The following is a 17,983-nucleotide window of genomic DNA, read 5'->3' on the forward strand; positions in this document are numbered from 1 at the left end:
TGTACTTTTTGGAGTTTTGGTAGTAAATGTGAAATACAAACATAACGCTTTTATTATTATTTAAATTAAACTCTTTACTGTAACTACAACATGATGCTTGTGTTGCCAATCTTAAAAGAAAAGCTTTTATTTTATAATTCTCAAAATAATTTGAAAATGAAATTCTCCTATCAATCTACTTAAAACATTGAAATCATTTGTTTAAGGACCGTGATACACAAAAGATCCAATGGATAGATCGCTTTATAGAAGAACTTCGCACAAATGACAAATGGGTTATTCCCGCACTGAAACAGATTAGAGAAATTTGTAGTTTGTTTGGTGAAGCGCCTCAAAATTTGAGGTAAGACTTTTTAACATAGGAAATTACAGTATTTAAATTTATGTACTTTATTGAAAAGAAACAGCGTATCAGCTGGCAAATACAAATTAAAATTAGTGGAGTGAGAAGAGGCTATATAAGAAATGTTTGTTTGGAACAAAAGAATCCTTTATTATGTCTACCTCCTTTGTTTTATTAATGAGGAAGTAAGCCACAGTTAAGTGATAAATATCGAGAATCAAGATGATATTTCCTTTGGGTTCTTGGTTTGAAATTATTACTATGTACATGCTATATTTCTAGCAAGTATGCCAGAAAGTTTCATGGCATGTGTTTAAAGTTGGATTAGACCACAAGGACATTTAAATTGATGAAAGATGACAAGATACAGTTTCATAATTTTTAAACATTTATTTTAGCGAAATTTTAATAGCTATCTTTATACTATCTTAGGTGTCAAATTCTAGTTACTGAAATAATTTGTCCTTCTATTGAGAAAGCAGGGTGCAGTAGAAAGAATATTCACAGTGGAGTCAGGATTCATAGGTGTGAATCTTGTGTCAAACCAGGAATTTAATCTTGTAAAAATTCTGTAAAGAATCATGTTTGGCCGGGCATGGTGGCTCACCTCTATAATCCCAGAACTTTGGGAGGCTGAGGAGGGCAGATCACCTGAGGACAGGAGTTCAAGACCAGCCTGGCCAACATGGCAAAACCCCGTGTCTACTAAAAAATACAAAAATTAGCCAGGTGTGGTAGCATGTGCCTATAGTCCCAGCTACTTGGGAGGCTGAGGCACTAGAATCACTCGAGCCCAGGAAGCAGAGGTTGCAGTGAGCTGAGATTGCACCACTGCCTTCCAGCCTGAGCAACAAAGTGAGACTGTCTTTAAAAAAAAAGAAAAGGAAAAAATTATGTTTTCTTTACGTGTAAGATTAAATGATTGCCAAGGTCCTTTACAGCTCTAGATTACTATGATTATACCTAAGACAGAAAAGGTCATGTGTATGTCTTTAAACAGTTGAACTTTGTCTCATTTCTTCCCCCCCAACCCCAGGGCTAGAAAAAATTATCAAATTGGAAAAGTGTGGAGATAAACAGTATTAAGAAGTTGAGACATGTATCTCATTAACAATGTTTATTTGAGGGGCATATTTTGAGTATGTTTGGCCCATTGTACATGTGCCTTTCAGCCTTTCTCAGATGAATGCATTTATCTGTCGAAGTAGACACAGTAGTTCACATGTTCTCCCAAGGAACAGTGGCTTTGTCTCCACTAAAATAGTAGTTTTGGCTGTGAAAGTTGGTTGGTTTCAGTGAAGGTAGCAGAACAGATTAGTCTTTGTGGTGACACCTACACCTATGGGCAAACTTGGCTACAAACCAAGTGTTCCAGGATGTTTTCTTAAATAGCTAATAAATAAAATTTTACTGAAAGCATTTTCTTTGATTAAATTCTTCATTACAACTATAGCGTAGTCTTACAAAAAATGTTTCTATTTCATAATTTTGGGAATAATTACGTAACACCAAGCACTTTGGTATTATTGAAGTATAGAAATTAGTCTTTGAGGTATACTCCCATTTGGTAAAGTTGGAGAATACTGATGGATGCTTTTTGTGTAAAATAAGAGTAATGTAATAAATGTCTCATTTTTTAAAGAGTTTTAAGTTGGTTGTGATTTTTCATTAAAGTAAATGTACAAAAGTATAATTTTTACGTTTTTAATTCAGTAGCTAAGAATTTAGATAGTACAAACTCTTCTGATTACAACAGAGCTTAATTGCCTAATTATATTGTTAAGTTCTTCTCGTTTCAGTCAAACTCAGCGAAGTCCTCATGTGTTTTATCGCCATGACTTAATCAATCAACTTCAACACAATCATGCCCTAGTTACTTTGGTAGCAGAAAACCTTGCAACTTACATGGAAAGCATGAGACTGTATGCTAGAGGTATGTATTGTAAGCTTAAATGAGCTATGGGAAATAACAGTGACTCTTTTTGCATTAATTATCTTAGAAATATAAACCATGTTCCTTTATGGGTTTAAGATCCACTATTACTCCCATCTCTTAGACAACCTAAACTGTAGGCCAGCGTTTTAAGGCTCTTCACTAAGTGCTTGCCTTCTTGTATTCTCCTTGTTAAGTAAATTTTTCTTCCCTGCCTTGGGAGCTCTGCCTGCCTTTATTACAATTCATTGCTACCTTCTTAGGAATGTATTTGACTCATTTTCAGCCTTTATGTCCTTTACCTCTACCTTTAGCTTTTTAACAGGAAACTTGTTTTGTCTAAATCTGTTCTTACATTATAATTCTTTTATAATCCCAAGCTGGTGTTTTGTAAGTGCTTCAAGACTTCATGAATTTAACAATCATAAGAGTAGAGATGGGAGGCTGGCTGTAAGAATCTAGATGGCATTCAAAATGTGAAATTGTTTGAACATGTTTAGGATAAAGTTTCCTATGATTTCAACAGACCCTGATTTTAAGTGCCTGCCGTATGTGGAGCCCAGTGTCAGTGCTCTTTTGCCCTCTGACAGTTGTGTCAATCTGTGTGTGTAAGAGTAGGGGTGGCTTCTCAGTATATTCCTCCTCTGTCTTATGACAAATTCATGCCCCCTTCCCTATTGATACTTCATAGTTTCAAGTTTGTTTCCAGAGCAATATATAAGAAAATACTGTATTACCAGTGTTAATGATAGAGTTAAGCATACTGATTACTCAACTTACCATTCATTTCACATGTTATGTAGAAATCGTAGAAGCTTATAGTATGTTAAAAATGAGAATATTTATAATACTCATTATTTGAGGAGTAGACTTTTGACATTGTTGAATAAAATCCCCTGGTGCTTACGAATTACCAGATTTTTGCTTAGTGCTTACATACATTTCCCAATAAAACTGAGATAAACGTAAATATTAAGCAGCTCTTCTGATATTCTCAGTGATAGTGTTGACTGTTCTTCCATTTATCCCCTTGGGGCCAATAGATTGTAAGCTATACAAGCAATATAAGTGTTAGGCAGCTGATGAGCAACAGGCAGTGATCTTAGCATTTCAGTCCTAGGTTCCTTCTAAGCAGTATAATAGAACGACCAAGGCAATACAGACATACAGCCATGCGATTTATGTTCTATGCCAAAAGCACTCAAAATCAGTGATATAAACAAGAGGTTTATATGTAGTATACCCAAGCATTTGGGTGTAGTATAATATAACCAGACTTTTTGTTAGGATTATAATCTCTTCCTGGTGGTACAAAGCCCTCATGGTTGCCAAGGAGGGCTCCCCAGAGTGGAGCCAAATAGTTGATATGTGCTTTAATGCTAATTTTTATTTACTTCATTTGCATGTGGTGTTTAATTTCATTGTCAGAGTTGGGGACCCTACTGTCTCACTAGGGTTTTCTGGTACATTTTGATACAATTCTACATGAGCCTCATTCAACATTGTCATAGGAATGATTACATTCTTCAGTTTCCCCTCCTTATGTTGTCTGTATACCTGCAAACCAAGAGATATGAGTCTGCATAGTCAGATTGCGTAGGTCTGAAACATGACCCAAACATTAGCTGTACGACCATGGGCAGGTTATTTATGCTAGAATAATGTCTAGCATATAGTAGATTCCCCTCTGAATTTATTAACAACATACCTTTTATTTCTCCCAACCTTGGTATCTTCTCTTCTCCCAATTTATTACACTACTCTTGATTAATACTGATGAGTCTGCAGATACTTAAATATGGGGGTAGGGGGAAATAATATTTAAAACTAGTAGAATTCTTCTATTTTTTTTTTTTTTTTTGAGACAGAGTTTTGCTCTTGTTACTACCCAGGCTGGAGTGCAATGGCGCGATCTCGGCTCACCGCAACCTCTGCCCCCTGGGTTCAGGCAATTCTCCTGCCGCCTCAGCCTCCTGAGTAGCTGGGATTACAGGCACGTGCCACCATGCCCAGCTAATTTTTTTGTATTTTTAGTAGAGACGGGGTTTCACCATGTTGACCAGGATGGTCTCGATATCTTGACCTCGTGATCCACCCGCCTCAGCTTCCCAAAGTGCTGGGATTACAGGCTTGAGCCACCGCGCCCGGCCCTAGAATTCTTCTATTAAAACAAACTTTTTACAATGTTAAATCACTTCTGTGGTAACGTCATCCAGTAACATTTCTGAATTTGCAATTCTAAAGTAAACTGTGAGGTTTGCCTCTGTAATAAAAGTGTTGGATGAATCCCATTTGATATGAGGCATATTACTTGGCAAGATAACATCAGGCTTCCGCAGTTCACTGATGTTCTCAATTTCTGATAACCATTTTAGCAGTGGTTTGTCCTGCCTGTATTTTATTTTCACTAGCATCTTTAGCTTTGGGGGGAAAAACATTTTCTCAGTAAGCATGATCAGCTGATTTTTACCTCCTATAAACATTTAGGTAAAAGAATGAACTTAGTAAAATTCTTTACAGTATTTATTCTTGTTCTCATTTACAAGTGCTTTCATACACTGGTGCTTACACAAATCATTCTTTAAAAGTTTTTCATATGCATACAGTAAAGTATAAACTACCTTTTAGTTTTCATTCAAGTTTTAACTCATTGGTAGAATAGTCATTGTACTGACTTCACTACTTACTGAAAGTTTAATTAACCGTTTTTTCTTGTTTCTGGATAGAGTCAGATAACACAACTTCACTGTAGGTCAGATTTTTGCACTCCGTTTGCTTAGGACTGCCACTTCTTCCCAGTCTTTTCCATCCAACAGTGACAGTTTTTAGGAACGTTTTCCACAGAAAAAGATTTCTTTATGAGTGTCATTCATCAGCACTGCTCTGTTAGGATGCAAATCCTGTGCTACATTTTCTCAATTCGGACTCATTCCTACACATCAACCATGAAGTACTATTAAGTCTGTGTGGCTTCTTTTTGGTTTAAAAATAATTGAGTATTACCCATTTTGTGAACAATTTATACCTTCCTGGAGAAATGGCTGTTTCAAGGCCTGCAGCAGGGAAAGTACAACATGATCCTTGATCATCCTATTCCAGAAAGTAAGAAAGTGCTCAACAATTATGTTGACATGTCAAAAGGACACAGGATTTGGGCTTTCACTTGCCGTAATTAGATCAAAAATTAGTAATGAAAATAAAATAGGAAAATATTAATATAAACAAAAATGCCAACTAACAGATGTAGAGTATATGATGAAAATAAACCCAAGGGGGTGAGGATTTTCATGTCTGGAATGACAGAGTAAAATGCTCAGCAGCAGACCTTAACAAAACAACCATTTAATTGGAGAAAAATATAAAAAATAGTCATTTAAAGTGCCTGAAAATGGTCCTAAGGGAGTATAGCATATGGGGGGAAACACTCAAGAAAATCTATTGTCAGAAAAACAGCAAGAGTCTGTAGCATTTGAGCCACAACTTATTCTCTTCTCTCTATGCTCTCAGATACAACTTTCTTGTGTGGAAACTCCACTCCAGGCAGGTGTAACTAAGAATTGGGGGCTCCCCATGGCCGCCAGTCTAGGGCTATAGTTTGACCACACGAGGTGCAGTCTGCTGGCATTTCTGATCCTTTTCAGTACTATGTGGCAGAAGCTCTGTTCCAGGCAGTCACGTCCAAGAAAACAGACTCCTTTACCCCACTCAGTGCCTACTTGTAGTGCAAATGCTTTACCTAAGGCATAACAGGCTGAGAATACCGGGGCTCTGATTATCTCCAACCTAGCTTGCTCACAGGGTGGAAATTGTATGTCAGGGAGTGCAATCTGAGAAAATCAGAGAGTTTGATCCCACCCCTCAACACCGGCACCATTTCTTAAGGCAGAAACATCATGTTGGGAGAAGTTAGCTGCTATCCTGCCTTCATCTCCTGTATAGTAGCATAGATGTTTTGGCCAGATGGAGAGAGAAGGGGTGAGTATGCTGTGCTCAGTAGTTCTGCTTGAAGGGACCAACTTTCTTTGGACCAGACCATGCCATGCCTAAGGGTATTATCACAAATGGAGTTTTGGGTGAAGAAGAATTACGAGAGTCCTTGTGGCTCCCTTGTACTGGTATCAGCAAGTCACACAGATGAGCAACCAGAAGTTTAACAGAAAGATAATAGATAAAGAGCCAAGACAAACCCTCTTGTGATCACAGTTAATCTTGGGGGTCAAGAATGCTATGTGTACACATTAGGCTGCACCTACGCAGAAACAATCAGAGCTGGACACGGGACAGATTGAAAACATTCCCCAAGCTGCATGTTGATCCATCAGCAAAGGGTGAAAGCTTCACCAACACAGGGGACTTAAATACATCTTTGACCAAACAGATCACTGGATGAATAATAAGCTACCCTGACTCAGGGATAACTCTTCGGAAGCCAGATGTGAAAATTACATGTATCCCTGGCAGTATGGAAGACTGTGTACATATTCAAGACTGCATCTTTGCTGGAGTGATTGAGAAGGGATCATGCAAGCTACTAGTCTCTGACTGAACATAGGACAAAAACAAACTTTTTGAGTGGTGTGTTAGTGGCCTCTAAGCCACACAGACATCCAGTGGCAAAGGGTAAAAATCTAGTCAAGGAGGCTTAAATAACAGTGTTTGGCCAATAAGGGGCTTATACTGACCCAGGAGCAATTCTTAGATAGGCAGGCTAAAGGGTTAAAAGAAGGGGGAAAACATCTGGGCAGACCTATCAGAGGATATACACTGTGAGGGAAATAGACTTCATAGACTTAGCCCAGTCACTAAACAAGCAAGCAAATGAGTGGGGGAAGGGAAATCAGTATTCAGGTTGTTGCAGTATATCCAATTCCAGATTTTGTTGACAAAAATCGAGGCATGCAAACAAATGGGAAGATTTGACCTGTAGACTGACACAAAAACTACCTTTGGACGAGACCAGATGGAGGGCTTTGTTAGACTTGACAGCAAAAACTTAAATTAGGAATATGCTCCTAGAACTGAAGAAAACCATGTCTAAATATCTAATCTAAATTGGATAGTAAAGAGAAATTTTATTTTAAAAATCATGTAGAAATTTTGTACTTAAAAAGTATTACCAAAATGTAATATTCATAAGAGGGGATAAACAATAGATTTGAGCTGGGAGAAGAATGAATCAGTAAACTTGAAGATAGATTAGTGGAAATTATGCAGTCTAGCCAGGCATGGTGGCTCACATCTGTAATCCCAGTACGTTGGGAGGCCGAGGTGGGTGGATCACAAGGTCAAGAGATTGAGACCATCCTGGCTAACATGGTGAAACCCCATCTCTGCTAAAAATACAAAAAAATTAGCTGGGCATAGTGGTACACACCGGTAGTCCCAGCTACTCAGGAGGCTGAGGCAGGAGAATCGCTTGAACCCGGGAGACAGAGGTTGCAGTGACCTGAGTTCGTGCCATTGCACTCCAGCCTGGGTGACAGAGTGAGACTCAAAAAAAAAGGCAATCTGAAGAACAGAGAAAAAGTGAAAAGAATATCAGGAAAATACCGGGTACCGTGAAGGGGACCAACATACTTACAATGGGAATACCAGAAGAATGAGAGTGACAGAAAGAGACATAGTCACTGAAAATGTCCCAGATTTGATAAAAGATAAGAAGCTCAAAGAATTTCAAATAGGGTAAATGCAAAGAGCTCCAGGCTGAGATACATTATAGTCAAAGAGAACAGTTAGAAAGTAGTAAGAGAAAAATGAGTCCTGCACAAAGAAACCCCAATAAAAATTAACAACTGATTTCTCATCAGAAATATTACAGTCAGAAGGTAATAGGACAACATACTCAAAAGTGCCAGGGTTAGGGGACAGACCTGACAACCAAGAATTTTACATTCAGCAGAACCATCTTTAAAATCTGAAGGCAAATTAAAGAAATTCCCAGATAAAGACTGAGAGAATTTGTTGCCCTAAGACCTGGCTTATGAGACATCTTAAAAGTAGCTAGGCTAAAAACAAGTGACATCAGGTAGTGAGAGTATTCCAAATTTGCCGAAAGTATTCAAAAAATACTTGAATGCTGTGTAAACTAGCAGTCCCCAGCATTTTTGGCATCAGGAACGGATTTTGTGGAAGACAGTTTTTCCATGGACGTGGGGGTGGGGGACTCACAAGCAAGGTGGTAATGCTCACTCATCTGCCACTCACCTCCCACTGTGTGGCCCCGTTCCTAACAGGCCACAGACCTAACAGACATCTGTGGAATACTTCATCCAACAATAGTAGAAACTACTAAAACCACATATCTTAATAGATGCAGAAATAAAGCATTTGTCCACTCCAACCTCTTTTCAATTAAGGCTCAAACTAGGAATAGAAGGGAACTTCCTCAGCCTGATCAAGAGTATCCAGAAACACCAACAGCTAACATCATACTAACTAATGGCAAAAAGACTGGTTGCTTTCCCCTGAGGATCAGGAATGAGACAGTGATGTCCACTTCAGCCACTTCTATTTAACATTCTGCTTGAGGCATTAGCCAGGGTAACTAGGCAAGAAAAAGAAGTAGACAACCCAATTAAGAAATGGATGCAAAGGATCTGAATAGAAATTTTCTGCAAAGAAGGTATATAAATGGCCAATGAGCTCTTGAAAAGGTGCTGAGTATTATTAGTTATTAGGGGAATGAAAATTAAAACCACAGTGAGATAATACTACTTTATACCTACTAGGGTGACAAAAGATAAATGTTGGTGAGGCTAGGGAGAAATTAGAGCCTTTGTATGTCCCTTTTGGGATTGTAGAGTGGTACAGCCACCTTGCAAAATGTTAAACATAGAATTTGGTGTATTACCCATTCCCAGTTACATACCGAAATGAAATGTATACATAAATCTGTACCATGTGAATGGACTTATAAAACATTATGCTAAGTGGTTTTGAAAAAATCCATCAGAAACGACTACATATTGCATGATTCCTCCCCCCCACCTTTTTTTTTTTTTTAAGTTGAAGTCTCACTCTGTTGCCTAGGCTGGAGTGCAGCGGCACCAACCTCCTGACCTTAGGGGATCTGCCCACCTGGGCCTCCCAAAATGCTAGAATTACAGGCATGAGCCACCTCATCCAGCCTTTCTTTTTTTTTCTTTTTTCTTTTTTTTTTCTTTCTTTTTTTTTTTTTTTTTTTTTTTTGTTAAAGAGTGACAAGGTCTTCCTATTGCCCAGGCTTGAGTACAGTGGTGTGATCATAGCTCACTGCAGCCTGGAACTCCTGGCCTCAAGCCATCTGCCCGTCTCAGCCTCCCAGGTGTACGCCACCACATCTGGCCTTTTTGTTTGTTTGTTTGTTCTCCTTAAAGAAAAAAACAGGGTCTCCCTATATTGCTCAGGCTGGTCTTGAACTTCTGGCATGAAGCGATACTACTGCCTGGGCTTCCCAAATTGCTGGGATTACAGGCAAGGGCTAAAACTTGACTTTCTTTTCAGTTTCTTAAGAAAACCTCTTCAAGTAGTCCTTTAAGTCCCAATGTTGATGAAATTTACATTCATGAAGTAGACCATGTTTATGCCTGTTTGCATATTCCAATATATGTGGAATTAGAAAGTAGTTGGTCGTAATATGTGGGGATTTTTTTCTTTATCAAAGCATCAAAACCAAATGTTTCCAGACATTATGAATGTCCCATCTTTGTAGCACATCAAGAGTTTGTTCAGAGAAGCAACATCAATGTTTTGAACACTTTGATTACCAATATCCAAAGGAGCTCACATAATTAGAATCTTTAAAAATAACTTGCACTTATCATAGGGTCTGGGATCTGATACAGAAATACAGTAATTAATGCTGAAGGAAAATGACACATTTGTGGACATTAATAACATGGTAATAATGATTATATGGTAAGTTGGTCATGTAGAGTAGCATCTTGTGTTACCCTCACTTCCTGGGTGTAAAGTAGTATTTTTATGCCAAAATCTTTTTTTCTTCGTGAAAATACCTTTCAGTATAACAGGTAAGCAATTGAAGAAAAAATTTTTGTCTTATCAGTTCACATTCACAGACCATTTAAGTCCGTCTTAGGCTGCAATCATAAATTACTTCATTGTGTGCGAAGGTTGCACGAAGGGGTTGTGCTGAAGAATTATTTTTGATAGCACATCGAACGTTCCTTTGGTTATGTAACAGGAAAGTATTTTTATGAGGAAAACAGTAGATGGATAAAAACCACCAATTAGTAGAATTTAGGTTGCCTTTTAATGATAAAGGATTAATGACATTTTAACTGACCTGGTTTCTTAGGTTGAAGTCAGCAGTGATTTGGTTTATCCATGTGTATAATGCATGATTTTTTCTTAATTTGCAGACCATGAAGATTATGACCCACAAACTGTGAGGCTGGGAAGTAGATACAGTCATGTTCAAGAAGTTCAGGAACGGCTTAACTTCCTTAGGTTTGTTTTATACAATCAGTGTTGCTCTCTTTAAGAAGCAGATAAGAAATATAGAGTGAATACAAGGTCAAGAGATCGAGACCATCCTGGTCAACATGGTGAAACCCCGTCTCTACTAAAAATACAAAAATTAGCTGGGCATGGTGGCGTGTGCCTGTAATCCCAGCTACTCAGGAGGCTGAGGCAGGAGAATTGCCTGAACCCAAGGGGCGGAGGTTGCGGTGAGCCGAGATCGCGCCATTGCACTCCAGCCTGGGTAACAAGAGTGAAACTCTGTCTCAAAAAAAAAAAAAAAAAAGAAATATAGAGTGAATAGACTATATAGCTTGGTCTTTGTTGGTTGGCCTTTTCCCAAGTCATATAAGACATTTCTTTGTATTTGTTACTAAATACTTTACAATGATTGGCTCAGTTTTAACTTTCTTTGTTGCAGTATTTTAAGAGAACACATTTTTAACCTTAAGAGTTTATTTCTGTTCTTCGTATCTGTTTATGCTGAAAATAGTGGTGGTTTTTTTGTTTTTGTTTTTGAGACGGAGTCTTGCTCTGTTGCCAGGCTGGAGTGCAGTGGCACAGTCTCAGCTCATTGCAACCTTTGCCTCTCAGGTTCAAGCAATTTCCTCTGCCTCCACCTCCCAAGTAGCTGGGACTACAAGTGCACGCCACCACACCCAGCTAACTTTTGTATTTTTAGTAGAGACGAGGTTTCACCATGTTGGTCAGGATGGTCTTAATATCCTGACCTCGTGAACTGACTGCCTTGGCCTCTCAAAGTGCTGGGATTACAGGTTTGAGCACCATGCATGACCAGCCAGGAGGAGGACTAAGCTGACATAATGATGTCATGGACACTAAAGAAATGGGGACAAAAGGCTGCTAGACCAACACCTCAAAAGAGTGGGTTGAGTCTTTTGGTGCCTTGTTTATTATAACAGTGGCTGACAGGCAATCTAAAGTCATGTGTTAATGGCATAACTTCTGATTGGCACGAGGGAAAATGTTTATTAAGATAAAATGTAGTATAGGGCTATGTTTGCTCTACAATATTTAGCTTTTGGTGATTACACACTTACAGATGTGCAAAGTACCTTTGTTAAAAATTTCAGTTGTCAGGCTCTGTGGCTCACACCTGTAATCACAACACTTGGGGAGGCCAAGGTGAGCTGGTGGTTTGAGCTCAGGAGTTCAAGACCAGCCTGGGCAACATGGCAAAATCCCATCTCTATAAAAAATACAAAAATTAGCGAGGCATGGTGGTGCTCACCTGTAGACCCAGGTACTCGGGAGGCTGAGGTGGGAGGATCACTTGAACCTGGCAGGCGAAGGTTGTAGTGAGCTGTGATTGTACCACTGCACTCCAGACCCTGTCTCAAAAAAAACCTGTTTTTTTTTTTTGATGAGAGGTTTCTTTTGAATTCTAGAAAACAAATGTAGCAAAAGAGCTCAAGTGTGCTAACAGAAATGCCCAGATTATCACTGCTTTGTGAAATCTATTCCATTTATTATTTTGATAATGTATTCTGGAGACTTTTGTCCTGGACTGTGTTATAGATTTCTTTTGAGTTTGGCACTTATTTATGGAGAAAATTTGAAGTAGCTGCGTAATTTTAATTTGAGGAAAAATCTCTACCAAATTTTAAGAAATTTGGTATTGGTTTAAAGTGCATAGTTTTTCTGTGTGTTTTGTTTTTAACCACCTGGATAGAAGGACTTGCCTCACCACATTGAGAGTTACTGCCATTGTAAGTAGTCATTACTGATTGGCATGTGTTATATGTCTCTTAGGGTTACTAGAACAGAGAAGTGGTTTCAAGCCCTTTTGCATTTTAAAGTTTGGAATCAGAGGAACTGTTGTAGTTTTTACCCTTTTCGTACCTCTACGTGATCTATATCAACTAACTCAGGGGAGAGGAACCTGACTTTAATGCTTGCTGTGTGTTTGGCCTGTACCAGACACTTTATATTTGCGCCGAAGCAACACAGTTAAGCAGGTGTTATTCCTGTTTTTTGATCAATAAGAAAACCAAGATTCCAGTAGCTTAAAGTAGCTTGTTTGAAACCCCACAACCAGTATATGGTAGAATTGTACTACTCAACTAGGTCTCTTTTACTTAAGTCTGTGCTCTTCCTGTTAGACCAGTAGTTTTTTAGACCTGTGTAGGAGCTTTTAGGGCTTCTGAGTTAAGTTCCTTCAAGATTTCTGAACAGACAATAGGAAGTTTCCCATTTCTCCTTTCTTTTTCCTCTCACAACAACTGGAGCAGTTCTGCTTTTGTTTTATATATCAGATTTACAAATGGGATTTTTATTTGAATAAGGTTTTACGCCATCTTTTGGAAAAAAAAGAAAACCTTTGAAAATTTAAGCAGTTTTAATTCATAAATATTGATGGGTTAGTTATTTGTGAAAGTCACTTAATTGAATACCTCATTTTTCAATGGTGCTGTATGAGCAGGATGTTAAGTCTTGTTTTGAGACAGAATCTCACCCAGGCTATAGTGCAGTGGCACAATCTTTGCTCACTGCAATCTCTGCCTCCCAGGTTCAAGTGATTCTCATGCCTCAATTTCCCCTGTAGCTGGAACTACAGGCACAAGCCACCACACCTGGATAATTTTTGTATTTTTAGTAGAGACGGGGTTTCACCATGTTGGCCAGGCTGGTCTCCCCTTCATCCTCCCAAAGTGCTGACATTACAGGCATGAGTCACCACGCCCAGTCTAAGTCTTTCATTTTTAAGTCAAGCTATTAAATATGCTTTTTCCCAAAAGTCTGGTTTCAAAGACTAAATGGTTAAAAGTTCAGAGAACGAATCTTTTATTCATAATCAGCTGGCTGCATTTCAGGCACATAGTGGGTTTTCAGTTGTGTGCTTGTTGAATTAATATCTAGTGGGAATTTTTAAAATATCAGATAAAAGTAGAGAAATAGGTTCTTTTGAAAGAACCTATTATCTATATAGTTAAAATATAATGGTGGTAAATGTATTATTTTATATGTAATATAGATTGCCTTTTAGGATAAAAATTATATAAATCTAATTGCCAATTTTTTTTTTTTCAAGATTTTTATTGAAGGATGGCCAACTGTGGCTATGTGCCCCTCAGGCAAAACAAATATGGAAATGCTTAGCTGAGAATGCAGTTTACCTTTGTGATCGTGAAGCCTGTTTTAAGTGGTATTCCAAATTGATGGGAGATGAACCAGACTTAGATCCTGATATTAATAAGGACTTCTTTGAAAGTAATGTGCTTCAACTTGATCCTTCTCTGTTAACTGAAAACGGAATGAAGTGTTTTGAGCGATTCTTCAAAGCTGTGAATTGTCGAGAAGGAAAACTAGTAGCAAAAAGGAGAGCCTATATGATGGATGACTTGGAGTTAATAGGATTAGATTACCTTTGGAGGGTAAGTCAAAAGTAGGAACTCTGTAAATGGTGTCTGATATACTTTTTCAAATAAGTGAGGAATTGTAATTTTGCATATAAATTGTGCATTTTACTCTGATGCTTATCTCGGGAGTTTGGTATAGTTAATAATTGTTCATTTGTACTATTACATCATTTGTCAGTGGGCTTTTTCTTCTCTCTTCCTCTCCTTCCTCCTGCCACTGATGTTCATTTTGTCTTAGCTTAGAATCTGTGAGTTCCATAGACATGCACTAAACATACAAATCTTTCATTCCTCCCCTGTGGATATTAATGTTTCTTCCCAATTTTTCATTCAGTGTTGATCTGTTTCCTCCTCTTCAGTGTTTCACTGTAAAATAGAGGACAGAAGAGAGGACTTGTATTTAGTATAGATTATAAGTATATGCTTTATTGGTACTTTTTACCTTGTGATATTTTTAAATACCGGGGGGAACAAAATACTCTCTTTTTATACTATCTTAGGCTAATCTTTCTATTTTTGTAGTGCTAGATATTATATTATTCCTATCTTTAAAAGTCTGACCTGTTATACAGCAGTTTATATTGTTGTTTGGATATCTGTGAATTATTTTTCTGCAAACCATAGATAAAGATGTTTACTGTGGCATTTGAGTATTTCAAAGCTTTTCATTAAGTATGTGGTTTTCAACATTGTTTTAAACAGCAGAAAACCATCTTAAAAATCAAAATTTGCACCACACTACAAAATGTATACTGACTTGAACAAGGAAAACCTGTTTTCTTACTCGGTGTCCCCATGCTTACCCGCTTCCTCCTCCCCAACCCTTTTATAAAAGGGGTCAACCCTGAAACACATCCTCAAAGACCCCTAGGGTTCTAAACATAGTTTGGAAACCACTAATGTAATTAGATGAGTGATGAAGATTATTGTAGAGTAGTCCTTTATGTTAAACTGTGTTTCATGTAATCTCTTATTTCTTGCTAATGAATTTGAATTTATTCTTGAGTGTCTCACTTGGTTATCAAGATGTTAAATAATAGTGGTCAAAGCATATTTTATTTTTATAAAAATGTACCTTTCGTTCTTAAATTGTTTTATTCAGAGACTTTCATTTTACATTTATTATTTCTTTTGGTTTGTCCTCACTTAATTTTACTTGATAATCAAAGTCAGCTTACTGTTAAATCATTGAATAGTGTATTTAAAATAACTGATGATATAGTTTGAATTTAAATGCCCAACAAAAACATATGTTGAAAAGGATGAACACTTTTTTCATTTTGAAACCAGGTTGTGATTCAAAGTAATGATGATATTGCCAGCAGAGCTATAGATCTCCTCAAAGAGATATACACAAACCTTGGTCCAAGACTACAAGTCAATCAGGTGAGGATTGATGTGCATTAAAACTTCCATATATAATTCTTTCAGTCTCTATTTCTCTTATACAAAAGAGAAAAAATACTATTTAAATGAATCTTGCCTTGATAATTGTCTTGAAGTTACTGGGTTTGTTTTTTTGTTTGTTTGTTTTTGAGACAGAGTTTCACTCTTGTTGCCCAGACAGGAGTGCAATGAATGGCGTGATCTAGGCTCACTACAACGTCTGCCTCCCAGGCTCAAGTGATTCTCCTGCCTCAGCCTCCTGAGTAGCTGGGATTACAGGCATGCACCACTACACCCAGCTAATTCTGTATTTTTAGTAGAGACAAGGTTTCTTTATGTTGGTCAGGCTGGTTTTGAACTCCCGACCTCTGATCCGCTGCCTTAGCCTCCCAAAATGCTGGGATTATAGGCGTGAGCCACTGTGCCCAGCTGATTGGGTTATTTTTAATGTAGCTATTTATTACATGTCAAAATGACAAAGAAAGTCTATGTGAATTCATTTTGATGCTAACAACTAATCCTGAAGTTCATTTTTGACGATCTGGTTTATATTTGTTAACTTATGTAATGCTAGCTTTTTTTTTTTTTTTTAAAAGAAACATACATTTTATTATTATATGGATTCTCTACTTAAATATGACTTAATTGAATGCTATGTTTAAATTAGCCATTGCCATCTTTAATTGGATTAATGTTTAATTTTTACATTTTAAAGCAACTTTGTCTTTATTTGGTCTGTTACTTGTAGGTGGTGATCCATGAAGACTTCATTCAGTCTTGTTTTGATCGTCTGAAAGCCTCCTATGACACGTTGTGTGTTTTGGATGGTGACAAAGACAGTGTTAATTGTGCAAGACAGGAAGCTGTTCGAATGGTTCGAGTATTAACTGTTTTAAGGGAATATATAAATGAATGTGACAGTGATTATCATGAGGAAAGAACAATTCTCCCCATGTCAAGGTTTGTGAATAACTGATCTATTGGTGCCAATTCTTAATTATTTGATATTTTCCTAGCCATCTGGTAGAAAGAGAGCAGAAACTTTTCTTTGAAAATTGTTGTCCTTGCCCATTAAAAACATTTGCATCTCATAGAATTTTTTTTAATAACCTTCCCCACCCTCCCATCTGGTATTTTGTTTGGGTTTTTTGGGTGAAACATTCTTACTCAAGTTGTTTCCTGTTTTTCTTTTTGTTGTTGACGTTATTGCCCATTAAGTGTTGTAGTGATACTTTGCAGTTGAAGTGGATTTTTTGTTTGTTTGTTTTGAGACAGGGTCTGACAACCTAGGCGGGAATGTCAGGGTGTGATCATGGCTCACTGCAGCCTCAACCTCCTGGGCTCAAGTGATCTTCCCATCTCAACCTCCCATGTAGCTGGAGCCACAGGCACAGGCCACCACACCTGGCTAGTTTTTTTTTTTTACTTCTTTGTGGAGACGGGGTTTCACTACGTTGTCCAGGCTGTTTTCAAACTCTTAGGCTTAAGCAGTCCTCCGGCTTTGACCTCCCAAAGTGAGCCACAGCGCCTGGCCTGTAAAGAACTCTTAAAAGCTGCTTTGCATGGCAGTATAAGAAATTTTCTAATGGTGTTCATAGTTTTGGGATGTTTTGTATTGTCAATGCCATCGTTTTTTTTTTTTTTTTTAAGTTCTGTTTATTAACCATAAAAGTATATAAAGTTACTTCTTGAATATGATTTTTATTTTGCATTTTACTTTAAAAAAAGATAATATACTAATAGAAATAGCATTTTGGAGTGAACTTTGATACAAAGGATTTTTTCCGGAAAAAACATACATTGTGGCATTTTTGTTGATGCTTTTAATAAAATGTATAACTGTCCCTTTTACATGTGAAAGGTAAACTCTACCTTCTTTTTTTGGATTTTTAAAAAATTTTATCGATACAGACAGGGTCAACCTATGTTGTCCAGGCTGGTCTTGAACTCCTGGACTCAAGGGATCTTCTTTCCTTGGCCTCCCAAAGTGGTAGAATTACAGGTATGAGCCACTGTGTCCAGTCAGCCTTTTACATTTAAAAATAGTCTTAGTGAGTTGGGCTTTTACAGCATGAAAGTAAGTGTTATATCTTGGTTTTAATTTCTGTTCAGTAGACACCTCATTTTCTGCAATCATAGATACAAGACTAACAACAATAGAATACGATTGTTAGGTTTTTAAATATTATTTATGTTTGTAGTTAAAAGGAGCAATACTTTTTTTTTCTTTTGAGTTTTGCTCTTGTTGCCCAGGCTGGAGTGCAGTGGTGCTATCTCCGATCACTGCAACCTCTGCCTCCCAGGTTCAAGTGATTCTCCAGCCTCAGTCTTCCGAGTAGCTGCGATTACAGGCACCCACCACCAAGCCCAGTTTATTTTCTGTATTTTTAGTAGAGATGAGGTTTTACCATGTTGGCCAGACTGGTCTTGAACTCCTGACCTCAAGTGACACACCTGCCTCAGCCTCCCAAAGTGCTGGAA

The 17,983-nt window shown here is 37.7% G+C and overlaps 1 protein-coding gene across 6 annotated transcripts in view; it reads left to right on the forward strand.

Moving 5' to 3' along the window:
* The window catches only part of USP9X (ubiquitin specific peptidase 9 X-linked), a 153,585-nt gene that overhangs the window by 65,967 nt on the left and 69,635 nt on the right, over positions 1-17,983 (forward strand). For 4 of the 6 annotated variants that reach the window (XM_074392152.1, XM_074392154.1, XM_074392156.1 and 1 more), the window contains 6 exons: positions 207-343; positions 2,128-2,276; positions 10,637-10,724; positions 13,789-14,131; positions 15,407-15,502; positions 16,251-16,462. In XM_074392152.1, the coding sequence (XP_074248253.1) occupies positions 207-343; positions 2,128-2,276; positions 10,637-10,724; positions 13,789-14,131; positions 15,407-15,502; positions 16,251-16,462 (1,025 nt within the window). The remainder of the gene's footprint in view (positions 1-206; positions 344-2,127; positions 2,277-10,636; positions 10,725-13,788; positions 14,132-15,406; positions 15,503-16,250; positions 16,463-17,983) is intronic. The other 2 variants (XM_074392155.1, XM_003924034.4) reach the window with 1 other exon arrangement.

This window comes from Saimiri boliviensis, chromosome X, assembly GCF_048565385.1.
Source record: "Saimiri boliviensis isolate mSaiBol1 chromosome X, mSaiBol1.pri, whole genome shotgun sequence".
Taxonomy (NCBI): domain Eukaryota; kingdom Metazoa; phylum Chordata; class Mammalia; order Primates; family Cebidae; genus Saimiri; species Saimiri boliviensis.